The 19,051-nt window shown below is 45.4% G+C and overlaps 1 protein-coding gene across 1 annotated transcript in view; it reads left to right on the forward strand.

Moving 5' to 3' along the window:
* The window catches only part of KIF14 (kinesin family member 14), a 56,261-nt gene that overhangs the window by 27,458 nt on the left and 9,752 nt on the right, over window positions 1-19,051 (forward strand). The window contains exons 16-24 of the mRNA XM_056110533.1: window positions 2,212-2,359; window positions 3,801-3,953; window positions 6,128-6,254; window positions 8,410-8,503; window positions 9,020-9,152; window positions 11,359-11,459; window positions 15,125-15,219; window positions 17,397-17,621; window positions 17,816-17,997. Of these exons, the coding sequence (XP_055966508.1) occupies window positions 2,212-2,359; window positions 3,801-3,953; window positions 6,128-6,254; window positions 8,410-8,503; window positions 9,020-9,152; window positions 11,359-11,459; window positions 15,125-15,219; window positions 17,397-17,621; window positions 17,816-17,997 (1,258 nt within the window). The remainder of the gene's footprint in view (window positions 1-2,211; window positions 2,360-3,800; window positions 3,954-6,127; window positions 6,255-8,409; window positions 8,504-9,019; window positions 9,153-11,358; window positions 11,460-15,124; window positions 15,220-17,396; window positions 17,622-17,815; window positions 17,998-19,051) is intronic.

Consider the following 19,051-nt stretch of genomic DNA (forward strand, 5'->3'; position numbering starts at 1 on the left):
TACAAAGGGTAACTGAAGTGTAGCTCCAAAATAGGAGGGACGCACCATCGGCTGGAGACCCTGTCGGACACCCACCATTCGTTAGGGCTCAGGGATTCCCAGTCGTGACAGCATTCTGACAGACCTCTGCATTCTGGGAAGCTTCTGTGGGTCAGACATACTCACTAGGAGATGAGAGGCCCTAGGACACAGTCTACAGTGGCTGCTAGAACTAGCCAGAGTGGACTTGGGCTGTGTGTTTTGGGGGGGTCCTGGGGGTGTGCGTCTCTGCTTTCTTTGCTACTTTTGCTCCAGCTTTAGCTCATAAAGCATTGTAGGGTTTCTGATTGAAGAAGTACCCTTGTCAACTCAGTGGTAATGCATACCTTGGTAAACGCGAATGAGTTCAGACTATCGGAAAGACTCTTTAGAGAATTTAATCAGATGAGGTGCTCATGGTCGGTCCCTTTTTTAGTTTATTATTATTTTGGGGTTTTGGGGCCATACCTGGCTGGTGATGTTCAGAAATTACTCCTGATGGTGCTCAGGGGACGGTCTAGGATGCCAGGGATCAGACATGGGGCAGCTCTGTGCAAGGCAAGCTCCTTACCCCCTCCAGACCCTAAAACCATTTTTAAGTGAAAATTTCAGTAACAAAAACCATTTCAGGTACATTCAGGCAACCATCAGCATGGTCTGTAGCTGGAAACTTCCCATCTTTCCCTCTGAAGCTCTGCCAGGAAGCGCCTTCTCTGCCTGTGTTTCCAAACCTGGTGAACTCCTAATGTGTTTCTCTCTCTCACTCTTTTTTTTTCTCTTTCTCTTTCTCATTTTTATCATCTTTTTCTCTTTCACTAGAACTGTGAATGCAGTGCAGTTGCTAAAGCATGGTTTTTATTGAGAAGAGAGAGAAAAAAAATTTAATTTTATATGATCATTAAGGCATTTCCCTCTGTATGTTAAGAGATGGAAATCCAATGTAATGTTTCAAGCCGTCAAAATTTTAAATTACTATAGATGATTGAAAGTATGAGGTATACCCTTTATCAGAAATGCGCTTTTTGTGGGGGTGTTTGGGCCACACCCAGAAGTGCTCAGGGCTGATTCCGGACTCTGAGCTTAGGGGTCATTCCTGGTGAGGTTTGGGTAGCCATGTGGAATGCCAGGGAGCAAGGCCTGAGGTCCTTGCTGCCCTGTCTCTCCAGTCCCAAATCGTGTGCTTTTAGAGCCATTTCAGTGTCTTGCTGATCTATGACCTAAACCTGAATCAAGAGGTATTGATATGAAATATGTTTTCTTAAGCCATTGTTATCTTATTAGAAAACACCCTTAATTTACGTATATTATGCTGATTATTTATACTGATTATAGTAACTAGCATATTGATTATTACATATATTATACTATTTGTGGACACTTACCATAACATTTTTAGATAACACTTTTTTCTTAAATAGCAGAAAAATAGAAATATCTGCAATAATAACTAACATATACATAGATAGCGCTGTATAGCACTGTCCTCCCATTGTTCATCGATTTGCTTGAGCGGGCACCAGTAATGTCTACATTGTGAGACTTGTTACTGTTTTTGGCATATTGAACACATTAAGGATAGCTTACCAGGCTTTGCCATGCGGGCGCGATACTCTTGGTAGTTTGTCGGGCTCTCTGAGAAGGGCAGAGGAATCGAACCGGGGTTGGCCCAGGTCAGCTGCGTGCAAGGCAAGTGCCCTACTCACTGTGCTATTGCTCCAGCCCAACATATGTATAAGCCAATTTTTTAAATGATTTATTTTTTTGATCTGGGACCATATCCAGTAGTGTTTGGGGGTTGCTTTGCTTAGGGGTCATTCCTGGTGGTGTGAGTTACTAGGGCTAGAACCCAGGCTTCATGCATACAAGAATCATGCTCCAGCCTGGTGATCTATTTCTCTGACCCAAATCTTATTTTCTTTTGTGATGCTTCAGGGCCTTACATGTGCAAGGCATGCACTTACTCTGCTGATGAGTTACAGGTTCCTCCCCCAAAGCAAAAGTTTTGATTGGCTTAAAAATTCTAAAATAAATCGCACCTTCGAATGCTGTGACCAGAATATCAGAAATTTAGTTTCGAGATTTAAAGTTACATTTAAGAGGAAGAAACCTTCGATTTGAATGTAATTCTTAACCATGATGGTATGTAAAGAATCCTTGACAATGTAGCCTGAATCATCTTTTGCTGCTTTGTAGACTGGAAGCAGAAATCAGAGAGGCTCAGCTGAAAGCAAAGGAAGAAATGACTCAAGGGATCCAGATTGCGAAGGAAATGGCACAGCAAGAGCTTTCGTCTCAAAAGGCTGCCTACGAAAGCAAGATCAAAGCCTTAGAAGCAGAACTGGTAAAAGGCAGACTTGTTTGGTTTTGTTTCTCTGCTGCGGCCCCCAAGGGATGTGTTGGCTGCAACTGTGGGGCCTGGAATTAGTGTGGAGGCCACGCTCTGGTCAGAGCTGGAGGGTTCGTCTGCTGCTTTACTTTACGCCCATTACATTGGTAATGGGCTGGAGTGATAGCACAGCAGTAGGGCGTTTGCCTTGCACGCAGCCAGCCCAGCCGAGCCAGGTTCGATTCCTCCGCCCCTCTCGGAGAGCTCGGCAAGCTACCGAGAGTATCTCGCCCGCACGGTAGAGCCTGGCAAGCTACCCGTGACGTATTCGATATGCCAGACACAGTAACAACAAGTCTGAAAATGGAGACGTTACTGGACCTGCTCGAGCAAATCGATGAACAATGGGAGGACAGTGACAGTGACATTGGTAATGGACAGTGGCTGCTGGAAGAAGGAAAGAAGATAAAATAAGTCTGTCCTTCAGCACCCCGGGCCAAGGCTCTCAGCCAGGATTCCTGGGATCTTCTCCTGGGAATGCATTTTTATTTGTTTGTTTTGGGTCACATCTCCCTCTGCTGGCAAGCACCTTACCCACTGTATTCTCTCTCCAGCCCCTGGCAACGCATTTTCGAGGAGGTCTAACAGGATTGATGCTTTTTTACAGTCGATATGTTGACCTGGATGAAGCAGAAAAGCAATAGAGCAAGTTTTCTTTTTTGGTGCATGAAGTAGCACTGTAGCACTCTTGTCCCATTGTTCATCGAGTTTTGCTCGAGCGGGCACCAGTAACGTCTCCATTGTGAGACTTGTTGTTACTGCTTTTGGCACATCGAATACGCCACAGGGAGCTTGCCAGGCTCTGCCCTGCGGGCGAGATACTCTTTGTAGCTTGCTGGGCTCTCCTAGAGGGATGGAGGAATCGAACCCGGGTAGGCTGCATGCAAGGCAAACGCCCTACCAGCTGTGCTATCGCTCCAGGTGCATGAAATAAAGAAGGGAATTTGGACTTAATTTTTTCTTTTTAAAAATATCCTTTATTTTACTTTTTGGGCCACACCTGGTGATTCTCAGGGGTTATTCTTGGCCCTACACTCTCCTCCGCCCCTCTCGGAGAGCCCGGCAAGCTACCGAGAGTATTCGATATGCCAAACACAGTAACAACAAAGTCTCCAATGGAGACGTTACTGGGCCCGCTCGAGCAAATCGACGATCAACGGGAGGGCCTTTACCTTTACCTTACACTCAGGAATTATTCTTGGCCAGTGCTCAGGAGATCATATGGGGTGCTGGGGATTGAACCCAGGTTGTTTGCATGCGAGGCAAGCACCCTACCCTCTATACTATCTCTCCAGCCCCAGGACTTTAGACTTTAAAACACACTTAAAAACAAACAAACAAACAAACAAAAACCTTTGTATTTCTTGCCCTCATTTTTTATTTTTGTTCTTTAAAGAAAGAAGAATTTCAAAGGAAGAAACTGCAGGAAATCAATCAACAAAAGGCTAGTCACAAGATTGAAGAATTAGAAACGACAAAGCAACGACTTGAACAAGAAATATATGTCAACAAAAAGCGATTAGAAATGGAGGCTTTGGCTGCAAAGCAGGTGACTCCATTTTAGGGTTTGTTACTGTGTTCTAAGGAAAAGTTGGATTTTTTTTTTTTATTTTTGGGGGGCGTGGTGGGGAGGGTTTGGGCCACCCTTGGCTGTGCACAGGTCTACTGGGTCTGTGCTCGGGGATCATTCTGGGAAGGGCTGGGGGACCTTGTGGGGTGCAGAGACCAAACTACAAACTAGAAACATCTCTTTTCTTTGTTATTTTGGTTTGGGATTGTGGGGCCACACCCAGCTGTGCTCAGGATTTACTCTTAGCTCTGTGCTCAGGGATCACTCCTGTCTGGCTCAAGGGACCATGTAGGATGAGGGAGATTGAGTCTGGGTGAGTGCCTTAGTCACTGTACTATTGCTCCAGTCTTTATATCTTTATTTTTAAGGTTTTACTTCCATATGGAAATTTTATTCCATTTCCAAAATGGAGGAAAGTGGAGGTGGAAGAAAATGCTAATAACCCCAAAGTATTAGAGCCACACTTTGCTGATAATACAAGTTCTATTGATTTTAGAAACAAATGGTTAGGGGAAGCTTCAGAAGAAAACTTAAACACTTGAAAACAGAACTCTTTAAAGACCTCCAAAACTGTTATTACTAGTGGGCTATAGACTTTTATGTTATAAAAACTTTTAAATTTTAATTAAAGTTTTAAATGTAGTCAACAATTGTTCTTTTTTCCTATAATATATCCATATTTTTATTGATTCCCTGAATTTTTGGTGGAAAATATGAAAATGTTGCATTTGCTATAAAGATACAAAGTGAGGATTTTCATCCTCTTGTTAAAATTAATATGCACAGTAACTTGAAGGATGAGCCAGTACCGTCCCCCTTCCCATGCGACTGCAGTTGCCCCGTCACTGCTGGCTCATACCTGGCCTTCCAATAAGCTCTGAGGTGGCGGCCACCTTGCTGCTGGGTGGGAAAAAGGTGGAAGGGAGCAACACCCTTTCCCTCCCGGGGAGGCATGGTGCCATAGTTTAGCACATGGTCCATTCACTTTTCTGCTGCAAGCTGCGGGCTCTGGATTAAGTCCTTTTGCCTCTGGAGCCCTGGCTGTGCCGAGAGCCATTTGTGGGGGGCAACTCGTGACCTCGGTAGGGTGTGAAGGATGAACCAGTATTCCACCCCCCTTCCCATGAGACTGCAGTTGCCCCATCACCGCTGACTCATACCTGACTTTCCAATAAGCTCTGAGGCGGTGGCTACCTTGTATGCAGTCCAGATGCATTTCTGCCAAAAGCCGCTGGATTTCGAGATTTGTTTCTGAGTTTCTGGGATCATGGCTGTTAATTAGCTTGATCAGGAGCCAGAGAGGCTTTTTGTAGGTAGCGACTCGGGGTCTTGCTGGGATGGGGAGGAAAGGGCTGGTTCCACCCCCATCTGGTGAGGCCCCATGTGTCTCATCACTGCAGGCCCAAACCTGACTGTCCATTGACCTCTGGAGAATGGTGGTCACCGGGCCTCCAAGAGGAACAGGCCAAGGCACGAAACCTATTCCCACCTAGAGTGGCCCGGCACCAGTAACCTACTGCAGGAACAGGACGCATTTCTGCCAAAAGCCTTTGGGTTCTGAGATTCGTTTCTGAGTCTCTGGGGTCATGGCCGTTAAGCAGTGTGATCAGGAACCAGAGAGGTCATACCTCCAATTCTATAGCTGAGCCGGAGGTGGTTTGTGGGTGTGTCTCCCACATACCTAACTTTTGGCAGTTTACTTTCTTGGAAAACTTTGCCCCAAGTTTTTGGGGTCTGGCCAAAGGCACAGCAGCAGTTTTGGGGTATCTGATAGCCTGATGGTGCCATCAGGCTGCTGATGCACTCGCCTCACAGGTACAAATTGACCTGCTGGCAGCACCATACCCCCGTCTTTTTCTTTTTTTTTTTTTGTCTCTAAAAATTTTTCAGTTTCCTGTCAATGGAAAAAAAAGATTCATGTTTGACACCAAAACTTCTCAATGATTTTGTTGGAGAGGGAAAATCGTTTTATACATCTGTTTTATAACCACCTTTTAAAAGCCTTGTATGCTTAATGAAATATGTGTGTTTTCCAAACTCAGAACTAGAAAGGAAGTTTAATTCCAGTGTGTTGCCATGATCACTTGGGTTTATAATGTTTTCTCTTTGCACATACCCTGATCTCTGGGACTTTGTGAATGATCACAAATTAGGCGTTAGAAGATCACAGAATCCGCCATGCAAGAATTCTAAAAGCTTTAGAAGATGAGAAGGAAAAAATTGCTAAAGAAGTACAAATTCTACAGCAAAATCAGAGTAATAGAGATAAAACTTTTACAAGTGAGTAAATAGTTTTGGCATGCATTCTCCACAGTGATGTGTGTGAGTCCTGAAATTACTGAATTGTTACTGTTCTTCCCTTGATATTCCATATGGTCTTGATGTTGACTTCTATAGACATAATTAAATTTGTGTGATTAATTGCTTTTACTATTCAGTTTTTCAACTATTTAGTAATGTCAAAAACAGTAAAAAAAAAAATCCAAGTAATTTTAATGTGTGCCATTTTTAAAGGGCTGGAGCGATAGCACAGCGGGTAGGGCGTTTGCCTTGCAAGCGGCCAACATCGCCGACCCGAGTTCGATTCCTCCGCCCCTCTCAGAGAGCCTGGCAAGCTACCGAGAGCATCTCACCTTCATGGCAAAGCATAGCAAGCTCCCCGTGACGTATTTAATATGCCAAACACAGTAACAAGTGTCACGATGGAGACGTTACTGGGCCCGCTCGAGCAAATCTATGAACAACGGGAGGACAGTGACATTTTTAAAAATGCATCTTATTCTAATTCTTAACTCCTTTTTGTATCATAAATTGTGATTAATCACTGGATATTTTGCTTTCTTTCCCAGTTGAAAATTTAAATTTTCACATTTTATTTTGTTGCTGTTCTTGGTTTTATTTTGGGGGGGGGGGGAGAAGATCACACCCAGCTATGCACAGGGGTCACTCCTGGCTCTGCACTCAGGAATTACCCCTGGTGGTGCTCAGGGGACCATATGGAATGCTGGGAATCAAACCCGGTCGGCCATGTGCAAGGCAAATAAATGCCCTACCCACTGTGCTATATCGCTCCATCCTCTGTTTTTGTTGTTTTTGAACCACACCTGGCAGTACTGAGTTTACTCCTGGCTCTGCACTCAGGATTCACTCCTGGTGAGCTCAGGGGACCATAGAGGGTGCTAAGGATTAAATTCTGGTCAGGGGCCGGAGCGATAGCACAGCGGGTAGGGTGTTTGCCTTGCATGCGGCTGACCAAGGTTTGATCCCCGGCATCCCATATGGTCCCCCAGCACTGCCAAGAGTAATTCCTGAGTGAAGGGCAAGGAGTATCCCCTGAGCATTGCTGGGTGTGACCCCAAAAGCAAATAAATAAATAAATAAATAAATAAATAAATAACCAAACAAACTGGTCAGCTGTGTGCAAGGTGAATGTCCTACCAATTGTACTTTCGCACTTGCCCTACATTTCTATGTAGAATTTTTTGGTGGGCTTCTCATATGCAAGGCAATACAGGAAGCCCACCACTGAGCTACATCCCCCTCCCTGCAGCACAGTTTTATTCTTCATTTTTAAAGCAAAAATAAGTCTTTTTTAAAACAATTATTCTAACTACTAAAGGAAGCACATAAAACATATGGAGAAAGAGCTAGCAGCAACAGATTTATCTTGTTTGCTTTTAATTTTTTCTTTTTAATTTTCTTTCTTTGAATTTTTTTTAAATAAAAGCTCTATGGTTCGAAATACTGTTAATGATGGTTTCACATGTATGTCATTCCAGTACCACATCCATCACCAGTGGACCCACCTCCCTCCCCCACAAGACCCTGTATCCCCTATAGACCCTTCCCTGTATCCCCCTCTCCCCCCAACTACATTGTCTGGATCAGGTATCCCATTGTGTTGCCGTTGGTCCCTTCTTCTTCCTTTGGAATCCTCTTTCTCCTCCTCCTCTTCCACCTCCTCCTCCTCCTGCTCCTCCTGCTCCTGCTCCTCCTCCTCCTCCTCCTCCTCCTCCTTCTCCTCCTCCTCCTCTACTTTCTCCTCCTCTTCCGCCTTCTCCTCTTCCTCCTTCTCCTCCTCCTCCTCCTCCTCCTCCTCCTCCTCCTCCTCCTCCTCTTCTCTCTTCTCTCTTCTTTTCTCTCTTTTTCTTACTCCTTTCTCTTCTCCTCCTCCCAGGGATCGAGCCCAGGGCTCCCACATACAAAGCCCTTTGAGCCACCTCCCCAAATGGAGTTTGGGCTACCCCAGCAGTGCTCAGGTCTCACCCCTGCTCTGTGCTCAGGAGAGACGTCTGGTGGCGCTCAGGGACCATGTGTGGTGCCAGGGGTTTGAATTGGGGTTCCTGGGGATGCAGGGCACATGCTCTCACCCCTGTCCTTCCCCTCTAGCCCCTCGTAGGTAAATGTTAAATCTCCTCTGTGTGTTTTCTTTCAGTTCTGCCCAACTGGAGCTCCATGAAACTCTCCATGATGATTCAGGAAGCCAATGCCATTAGCAACAAATTAAAGAAGTATTATGTTTTTAGCCGGTGAGTCTTCATTATACAGATTTAAAACTCTGGCTTTATGCTAGTTCACCTTCAGATCCATTTCATGTTCTCAGATTTATGACTCTTAAGATTGGGGAGTTTTGTTTTGGACCCCAATGACATTTGTAGGTGACTCTTCAAGGTCATCTTGGGCTGGGGTTTGTTTTTCTTTTTCTTGTTTTTGTGAAGCAAGCTACCCGTGACATATTCGATATGCCAAACACAGTAACAAGTGTCACAATGGAGATGTTGCTGGGCCTGCTCGAGCAAATCGATGAACAATGGGAGAACAGTGACAGTCTCTCTTATTGGCCAGGGTATGGAGGGCATGGGGTGGGGGGCATGCTCTATTCAGCAGTGCTCAGGGCTTCATCTTGGCTCTGTGTTCAGGGATCATATGGGGTGTCAGGTATTGATCCAGGGCTGGTCGCATGCTTGGCAAGTACCTTACCTCCTGCACTATCTCTCCGGCCCCTACAATGAACCTCTGTCTCTGTCTTTGTCCTTGTGTCTCAGACACGATGTGTCAGAGAGAGGAAGTCGGTCCAACACCTCTGTTCGGGTTCGCAACCTGCAACTGGGAATCTCAACTTTCTGGAGTCTGGAGAAGTTTGAGTCTAAGCTTGCAGCCATGAAGGAGCTTTATGAGGTTTGGAACATCATTAAAATACACATAAACTTGTCATTTTTTTAGGAAGGCATAGCTGGTGGTGCTTGGGGGCCAGGTGACAGAGACAGAGACAAAATTGAGGACTCCCAGATGAAAAACATGCTCTCCAGCCCTGTGAACCCCCTCCCCAGCACCTTGCAAACGTTGTACAATTAAAAAGTGCAGGGTCAGGGCAGTTGCCGAGCACCAAGCCAGGAGTAGGCCCTGAGCACCTCTGGCTGTGGCCCAACCCTCCACCCCCATCAAAATCAGCATGCTTTCGTGATGAAAAAGAACGGATAACAACAGTGAGGTCAGGCTAGCAGTCCAGGACCTGCCTTCTATATGTCATCCAGGGCCACCAGAAGAAGAGAAAGCTTGGCAAATAAAAACCCATCACACTGTCTGTGGTTTTATCAACAATTAACATGCAATGAACAAAAATCTATATTCGTCAAATTTTTACAGTAAATGGGTTTTGTTTTAGGTTTTTTTTTGGGGGGGGGGGTTTGGTTTTTTGGGCGGCCCACACCTGTTTATACTCAAGGGGTTACTCCTGGCTCTGCACTTAGCGGTCACTCCTGGTGGTGCTCAGGGAATCATAAAGGATACTGGGGACTGGATCCAGGTCAATTGCGTGCAAGGCCAGGGCCTTAACTTGCTACACTATGGCTCTGGCTCCAAGCCTGGAAACCTCTGGTCTAGACTCAGTGAAAGCTACGGTGGTTACTGGAGGGAGAGTGGCAGGAGAAATGGATCAGGGAGGGTCTTCTTGGTGGTGGGTTGTCCCTGGAACTTAGTGGGGGGAAGGGGAGAGGAGGAACGTTGGGGTAGGGGAGGGTGCTTTGAGGCCCATATACATATAGAGGTGTTAACCAATGTCCCTGAAATTCTGAAGGATTGCAAACCAATTACAAATCATTTTTCAAAAGAATTAAAGGGTAACAGACATTTGGAGCTTTGAGGTAGAGATTTCTTTAATTTTCAGATAGCACTGACACAACAGAAATGGGGGTGGGACATGAGTGAATCTGCTCTATAGTTGTATACTAAATTTTAGAGTTCCTGGAGCGACCTCTCACACACTACCCCACTGATGTACCAGGAGTGGCACACAACATTTAATAATTAGGTTTAACAAACATGTTAGTAATCTCTTGTACAAGAGCTTAGTGGCTCCGTCATGAAATACAACAATCTTCACACACTTTCCTCTAGAGAAACTTTATTAGACCATTTTTAGTGGATTATTCATAACAAGCAATACAAAATTAATGGTTTCAGTTCAGATTTAGGGGGCATGTTTTGGGATTTGGGGTGGAAACATTTGAAATGTGGTGGGATTGGTGTTTATGAAATGTAATGGATTATTGTAAACAAATTTATAAAAATGGGTGTCGGGGATAATTCCTGGTGGTGCTCATGGGACTATATGTGGTGTCAGGGATTGAACCTGATCAACTGGATGTAAAGCAAGTTACCAACCCGCCGTACTATCCTCCGGTCCTCAGCACAGTTAGTCTGAAAGAGAAAGACAAATACCAGATGATCTCGGCATAGGTGGGATATTTAATAAACAGAAACCAAATAGCAAGGGCGCAGATAAAAGCTAATCCTAAACTAATGGATAGTAGAGATGGCCAGGGGAGGGGTGGAAAGCTGGTACACAGGAAGGGGCAGAGGTGGTGGAACAGAATTGGGGTGGTAGGTGTGTTGTGACAACTTACTTTTGCAGAGGTGTGAAAAGAAACTTCTCACACAGGTATGTAATCAGTATTACCTCAAAAAGATGTAAGCCAGGGTGTAAATCAGTGTTACGTCAAAGAGAAAAATATCCTGAATGAATGACAGTGCACTGGGGAATATGTGTGTGGCAGGTGTGCCTTGCATGCAGACTACCTGGATTCAATCCCCGGCATTCCATATGGTCCCCAGAGCCAGCTAGGGTGACCCCTGAGTGTAGAGTCAGGAGTAAGTTCTGAGCCCCACTAGGCGTGACCCAAAACAAAACAAAACTGTTTTGGGCCACACCCTGGCTTGGTACCAGGCAGTGTTGGGGTACCAGGACCAACCCCCCGAGCACACACTCCAGTCTTTGGACTTTCCCCCTGGACTGAATTGGTGTTTGAATTATAGCAGTCTAGGAACATTTTTCTTCATTGCTGAAGAACTTTTAGTCCCGAATGACTTGAGTGTTTCCTCTTAGGGTGACAGCGGCAGCAGGAGTGAAGATGTCTTCTGTGACCCTGAGGACGAGTGGGAGGCCGACATCACAGATGCTCCTGTTTCTTCCTTCTCGAGGAGGAGGTAAAGACATTCTTGTCCCTGGTTTTCTGGTTCTGGGTATATGTACAAACCACCTCTCTGTTTTGAAAGGTCTATTCTTGTGATGGATCTGTCCCTGCCAGCAGCCCCATAAGTAAGAAAAGTAGTGTGGTCCTGGTCCAGTTACAGCACTTAGGGCATGAAACTGTTTATCGGTCCTTTAGAATAGGAGCAAAAATGTCCGGTGTTCCGCCATTTAACTTAAGAGCAACTTATATGTGTGTAAATCTTGTTTCCTATAAAAATGAGCGGTGTTTATTACTTACTCTTTCTCAAGAGCCTGGCAGACTCTGTGGTATTTTATTATAAGTTGTAGAATTTGAAATGCAGCGAAGTTAGTATGCGCCCCATGGAAGAGTAAATCACGGTGGCAGAGGACTTGTGTCTGTGACAAATGCTGCTTTTTAAGGGCGCACATAAAAGCCTCCCCTGGTGAATAGAGGCCTTTCAAGGAGGCGCGAATTCTGTGTCGCCCACACATGCTCAGACCACAGAGAGACCGAGAGTCAGAGCAAGGGCAGGATAGAGAGGCATTGGTCTCGGAGCCCGTTGGCCCCTTAGTTTGGTCTTTAAACAAACACGTCTTTTCAAATAAATACTTCTTAGTGTGGTTTTCAAACAAGACCCCTGTCTGCTGTGGCGAAGACACAAAGATGAATGAGGGATCAATAACGCCGTCTTCGGGCGAGACAGGGAGCTGTGGGCTAAAGCAGTTGCTGAGACCTTAGCTGAAGTGGAAGAGGTGGGGGTGAGGGGGTGGGGGCAGCATGGGCAGGACCTGGCAGAAGTTGGGGTGCATGAGGGTGACAGAATGCATCCTGGCTATGACCTGGCTTACTAGCTTGAGGAACACACTGCCCCCGAGGTAGGAGAGCAGCCTGAGTTTGATTTTTGAACATAATGACATTTGGGAGTGTGATTACTGTCAGGGAGGGGGGCTGGGTGCGACCCAAGGACACGCGTGGGTACTTGGCCTGCCCGTGCAGTTCAGGGCCACTGAGGTGAGCAGTGCTGCGGACCACCAGGGTTGGGGTTAGCGGGCTGCGTTGGCAGAGCTCCAACTCAGGGTCTCATCCAGGTGAGATGAAGAAGAGCCCCAGTTCTTCGAGCTACCTTCCCAGCCATAACATGACGAATTTGAGGTTCCCAGAGAGGATCTCCAGGGATATACTCATATGCAGGCAGGGCTTTTTGTTGATTCCCTGGGTTGGGCCATACCCGGTAGTGCTCAGGGATTACTCCTGGCTCGGCGCTCAGGGAAAACTAGTTTCTCCTACTGCTTCTTTGATCCCCAAGAACGTGGACGAGGGCAACAAGGGTCATCCCAGGATGCGAGCTCAAGTTGTGAGCGCATGGCACAGTGGGTGAGGGCAGAGTCCACCATGGGTTTTGTTCTTGAGAGCTTTGTGCCCACTGAGTAAGATTACATCTTGACATCATCCAAGGATACGTTTTCTGATCTAATGCCAATAGACATTTGGAGATAACTGGCAGGTGATTTTGCTTGAGGACTCTAAAATGGAGTTGGGCTCTGGCATTAATATGGCATGTTGATTGTCCCTGTGTGGAAGTTGATAGTTAGGACTTAGGATGCTCAAGTCCATTTGGCATAACATAAACCTCCCAGACCAGAGCTACAGGTTCCTCAGAGGGGGCTCCATAGACAGCGTTAGACTCTAGAATTACATTTTTTTTTTAATAAACAGATACACACTCTGTGTGTGCCCATGCGCTTAAAAGTGTTCATTTTTGCCTTATTAAAAGTTGGCAATGTACAGGTTACTTCTGTTGGCTTTTCTGGTTAGTAATCAGGCAGCAATAGTTTTGTTACCGAAACATCAAAACTTCTCAGCGTCTTCCCAAGATTTTGAAGTGAGGTGTTTCCACTTGGCAGAGATGTTTTTGAGAATTTCATAAAAAGTATCATAATTTGTAAGAGAGAGAGGGGGGGAGAGAGAGAGATGAATTACTCGTGCTTAGAGACCTTGTATATGAAGTTTCAGCCTTGTAAGAATGTTTATGACGGAATGGCAAACTCTGAGAACGCCTGTGGGTAATGGAAATGCTGACAGATTCTTAATTATGGAACAGCTACCAAGCAATGAGATGCCACAGTCGTTCTGCAATAAAATAGACTGTTTGAGCTGCCCATAAATTCTGAGCTGAGCCCTGGACAGTTAATAGTAACATTTCCCCTGAGGTTAAGTAAAACTTCTGTGACGAGAATGTGACAAGCGTTTTTCTTTGTGTTTAAGTCTGGTTCAACTACAGTGAGATCGAAGACAAGTTTTCGATAGTGAGACTAGGATTAATGCGTCCTTTTCTTTCATACCTCAGTATCAACACCTCTGAGAACTGATACTTTCTCTCCTGGTTACCCCTCATATTCCAGCTTTCTTCTTGGAATCAGTGGGCAGGAGCGTGGTGTGGGTGGAGGGGAATAGTGTGTGAAACCCTTTGGAAATACTACCCACAGTTCATTGGGAAAAAGACTTCCAGGGATCCCCTGGATTTTTATCTAGGCCACAGCTCACATGTTTTCGTAGACTCAGCTGCCACTGGGAGTTAGAGCTTCAGGCCATGATGGGTGGAGGGTGGTATGGTAGTAGAATGACTTTTTGCAGTCAGGAAGCAGGAGCCTGTATTTCCCCCCCTTCACTCCTCCCCCCTCCCCCCAGAAGATAAATAGCCAGTCACACGCAAGGAAAGGTCTGAAGGTTTTTTTATAGGCTGTGGGGAAACAGCAGCTGAAATAGGATCCTTTCCTCCTTTCATGCTGGAGATATTTATTGAAGTTTGACGTGGATTATTTCTTTCCCTGCTGAAGATCCTTCCCAGGATCAGATCTGAGCTTCTCCGGTCCCACGTGCTGGGGGAAAAGACAGTTGGGATGGAGAGGGGACCACTAAGTAAATGATGATTGGAGGGACCGTGCAGGCTGGGAGATGTGTGCTGAAAGTAAACCAAGGAACAAACACGAAGACCTCTTAGTATCTGTATCACAAATCACAATGCCCAAAGAAGGACTGTACCTCCCACAGTGGCAGGGAGTAGGGTAGGGTGGGGGTGGCAGGTGGGACACTGGGAACAATGGTGGTGGAAAATGTGCACCGGCGGAGGGATGGGTGCTAGAGCATTGTTCAAATGAAACGCAGTCATGAAAGTTTGTAGCTGTATCTCACGGTGATCCAGTGAAACTTGCTTAATAAAAAAAAAGAAAATCTGAGCTTCCTTTGTTGGCATACAGGGCCTGCCCTGCATGGGCCCTGACCCCTCCCCCTCTGACCCCCATTCCCACTCAGGGTGCGAGTGCTAACCACTGCGCCTGTTCTCCCGGTGTGCACTACTTCCTAGCAGTGCTTGCCTGGGTCTCCCCATCCCCTTTGTACGAAACTCGTGAGTCCAGAACGATGCCCGCCCTGCTCCCCCACAGTCTGCAAACCTCTCCGTAGCTGGACCCTGGAAATGTTTGTCTCGTTTGATCAACTGCAAGCTTGAGACAACGCCTGTACGTAGCAAACTCTGCCCACAGAAGTGAGCAAATTGAATCATTGCTGAATGTGTTCTGAGTTGCTCTAGAGAATGGAGATGGTTTTGATGCCAAAGAGCTGCTACAGCTGCTAGTTTCATGGCTTGTTGTTTTCCAGGAGTAGGAGTTTGATGAAGAACAGAAGAATTTCTTGTTGTTTACATAATGTACAAGCCCACCCGATTCAGATTAATGGTTCTTCACATTCATCAGGTATTTTTTGCATCAATTTGTTTTGTTCTGTCTTGGGGCCACACCTGGTGATGCTCAGGGCTCATTCTGGCTTTGCAGTCAGGCTCACTCTTGGCAGGGCTTGGGGTCCATATAGGATGCCAGTGATCAAACCTGGGTCAGCCATGTGCAAGGCAGACACCTTATCTACTGTACTGTTACTCCAGCCCCTTGCATCAAATTTTCTTGTGTGCTGAGAAAAGCACTCCCTTGTTTCATGGTCTCTGTCTCTGTCTCTTTCTCTTTGTCCTCTCTCTCCTCTCTCTTTTCTCTGTCTCTGTCTCTCTATGGCTCTCTCTCTGTCTCTCTGTGTGTGTGTCTCTGTCTCTGTCTCTGTCTCTGTCTCTCTCTCGTTTAGCACTCAGACATCACTCCCAGTGGTGCTCAGGAGACCATGCATTACTGGGGATGGAACCTGGGGCTTCCCCTTGCAACTATCTCCCTGCCTTTATTTTTCATGTTCTTGTACAAATCCTTTCCATGTCCTAGAAGCTTCCCTTTTCTTTGTTAAGCTAGAAGGATGAATTGGGGCATGGGGGTGGGGGGCGGGGATCCTCTTTGGAAATTCTGATTTGTTTTCTGAACTTTTAGCAGGTTCTGGGAAAGTAGTTCAGTGGCAGAGCACTGGCCTTGCTTGTGTGAGGCCCTGAGTTCTCTCCATGGCACTATAAAAATCCTTTAGTGGAGAGGTGAATTCTAAAGTGTGAGACATACATGTTCACAGAAATGAACACAAATACCATTTTCTATCAGTTAAAAAAAAAAGTGGGGGCCGGAGTGATAGTACAGCAGGTAGGGCACTTGCCTTGCATGCGGCTTATCCTGGTTTGATCCCTGGCACCCCATATGGTCCCCTGTGCACTATCAGGAGTGATTCCTGAGCACTTCCAGGAATGGCCCACCCCCGCTGCACAATAATAATAATAATAATAATAATAATAATAATATTGGGCTGGTGTGATAAAGTTCCACGGGCTAAGCACGTGCTTTGCATGAAGAAAGCTCAGGTTTGATCTCCAGCACCTCATGGTCCCTAAGCACCACCAAGAGTAACCTCCCTATGCTACAGGTGTGGTCCAACCTGCCCCCATCATGAGAAGCAAAATGGAAAACATATTTTGTTATTTGTGTGTGGAGGGGAAAAAAAGACAAAATAGACATTTGTGCTGAAAATGGGTATGATATCTCTGGAGAACTATCCCCAGACCTTACAGTGCCACAGTCCCAGGGGACGTGGGGAGGGGACTGTCCAGGAAGGATCACTTTCTTTTTCCTGTAGCCATGGGATCCTTCTGAATATTGTGCAATATGCACATATCATTGAATCCAGAGTTAATTTGAAGCATGTTTACTTATTTATTTTTTTCTTTCTGGGTCACAACAAAGATGCTCAGGGGTTACTCCTGGCTTTGCACTCAGGAATCACTCCTGGCAGTGCTCGGGGGACCATATGGGATGCTGGGGATCGAACCTGGGTCAGCTGCGTGCAAGGCAAACGCCCTCCCCGCTGTGCTATCGCTCCAGTCCCTGAAGCATGTTTAAAGAGAAGGCTATAGGGGCCAGAGAGATAGTATAATGGGTAGGTTGTTTGCCTTGTACACAGAGACCTGGGTTCAATCCCCAGCATCACATATGGTCTCCTGAGTCTACGAGGAATAATCCCTGAGCACAGAACCAGGAGTAAGCCCCAAGCACTGCCAGGGGTGGCCCAAAACAAAATTGTGTGGAGAGCTCTGGACATTCTACACTGGCAGCCCGCTTTGAGCATAGAGACCCAGAAATGGATTTTACAGAATAGAATTACCAGGCATTTCTCTTCATATAGTTTGCTCTATTATTGTCTTTTTTTCCAATTTATGAATTAATTTTAATTCTGTCATACATATTTTTATTTTATTTATGCAGTTGCCATTGTTTTCAACAACTCACAGTTCCTTAGCTATTGTCAAAAAGTAAATAAAGAATGAAAGTAAACAGTGGTTACATGTGATATTTGATCTCTTTTTTATCTATATGGCTTTTGAGGAAATACTAATCTATGGATTGATGCCCTTGAGGTATTAATTGACCCCATTATGGAATTATTTTTACTTTGAGGTATAATCATAGAATATATTGGAGTAAGAATTTCATTTTACTTATGTATTCTATTGTTACAGGAGTAATGGAGATATCAAGTGCCATCTATCCAAATGCAACAGAATCGTTAATTCCTGGAATTTGCAAAGAATTGATATGTTCATCACTAGATCTTTTTGAACAGAATTACAATGAAGAAAAAACCATGGCAGACAGCCTGCTGAGTAGTTTTCTTAAAATTTATAATGGGCTCTTTGCCATTTTGAAAGCTTACGAAGAACAAGATGAAGAAAGTCAAGAGAATTGTAAGCACCCTTAATGTTTTTTTTTAACGATTCAACTTTGATTTATGCTTTATTTTGTACCATTTCCCCCATCCATTCATTTGTTCCATTCTATGTATCCATTTTCTGATTGTGTTACAGCCTTTTGGTTGTGATCATGTGCATGCCTTCTTTGGAGATTATTTCTTTCAGACATTTTGTTTCTTCTTTCAAAGTATTTTCTGATCGAGCAACCCAGTCACTTACTCTCCAAGTCACGTGTGCTTTCGGGCAGCTCTCGGTGCTGGTGCCACACTGGCTGGATGGCATCTCTCCTTGTTGTAACCCAGCAAGACTGGAAGATGACTTGAGACAGGAAATCAAAAAAATAGGAGGCTACTTGCAGTTGTTTTTGCAGGTAACTTGACTTACTGGTTATCATTGGGAGAATTTATTTCAGTAAGGGCTTATTATTGACTTTCTGCAGTTGGCCCTCCAGTTTGATCCGTAGCATTTGCCAAGGTGAGTTCTGTTCCAAAACTCTGAATGTCCATACTGAGTTACGGAGCCAAGACTTGACGCAGCTTCCTGTGGAGCAGACCAGGCAGGGAGGGTTTTGAGTGATTTGACTCTACTAGCTCCCTAGTCACTCACATCATGGTTCCCAGTGATGGTGCTGTGACCTGCACCCTTTTATAGGTCCAGAAATATGTCCCAAGCAGAGAGGAGCCCATTCTCCATGAAAGCACCAGCGAATGAGGGGGTTGGAGTTGGACCCAGAGTTTGTGCTCCTAACAGTCACAACAAGCTGACCCTGGGCACAAGAGGCAGAGTCTGTTTCTGCTTCCAGCCTGGGGAGGGCTTGCTGCCTGGGTCACACACCTGATGACCTCAAAGTCAGGAATGGGAATATTTTGGGAAGGCCAGAGTGTGAGGGGGGAGAGGGAGGAAAGCTTACTTTCTTTCTTTCTTTTTTTTTTTTTTTTTTTTTTTTTTTTTTTTTTTTTTGCTTTTTGGATCACACCTGGCAATGCACAGGGGATACTCCTGGCTCTGTACTCAGAAATTACTCCTGGCAGTGTTCAGGGGACCGTACCTTCCCTCCACCATTGTCTTCATTTTCCCAACCATTCCTCAAGCTAGCCCAGTAGCAGACTAAAAGTAAGTAAAGTAAAGGCCCTCCCGTTGATCATCGATTTGCTCGAGCGGGCCCAGTAACGTCTCCATTGGAGACTTTGTTGTTACTGTGTCTGGCATATCGAATACTCTCGGTAGCTTGCCGGGCTCTTCGAGAGGGGGGGAGGAATCGAACTCGGGTCGGCCATGTTGGCTGCGTGCAAGGCAGACGCCCTACCCACTGTGCTATTGCTCCAGCCCAGCAGTAATTTATTTATTTTTTTCATCTTTATTTATTTATTTATTTTTATTAAAAAATTTTTTAATAGTGAGACATCATGAGCTACAGTTGCAGA

The sequence above is a fragment of the Sorex fumeus genome, unplaced genomic scaffold (genome assembly GCF_029834395.1).
Source record: "Sorex fumeus unplaced genomic scaffold, SorFum_2.1 ptg000010l, whole genome shotgun sequence".
Taxonomy (NCBI): domain Eukaryota; kingdom Metazoa; phylum Chordata; class Mammalia; order Eulipotyphla; family Soricidae; genus Sorex; species Sorex fumeus.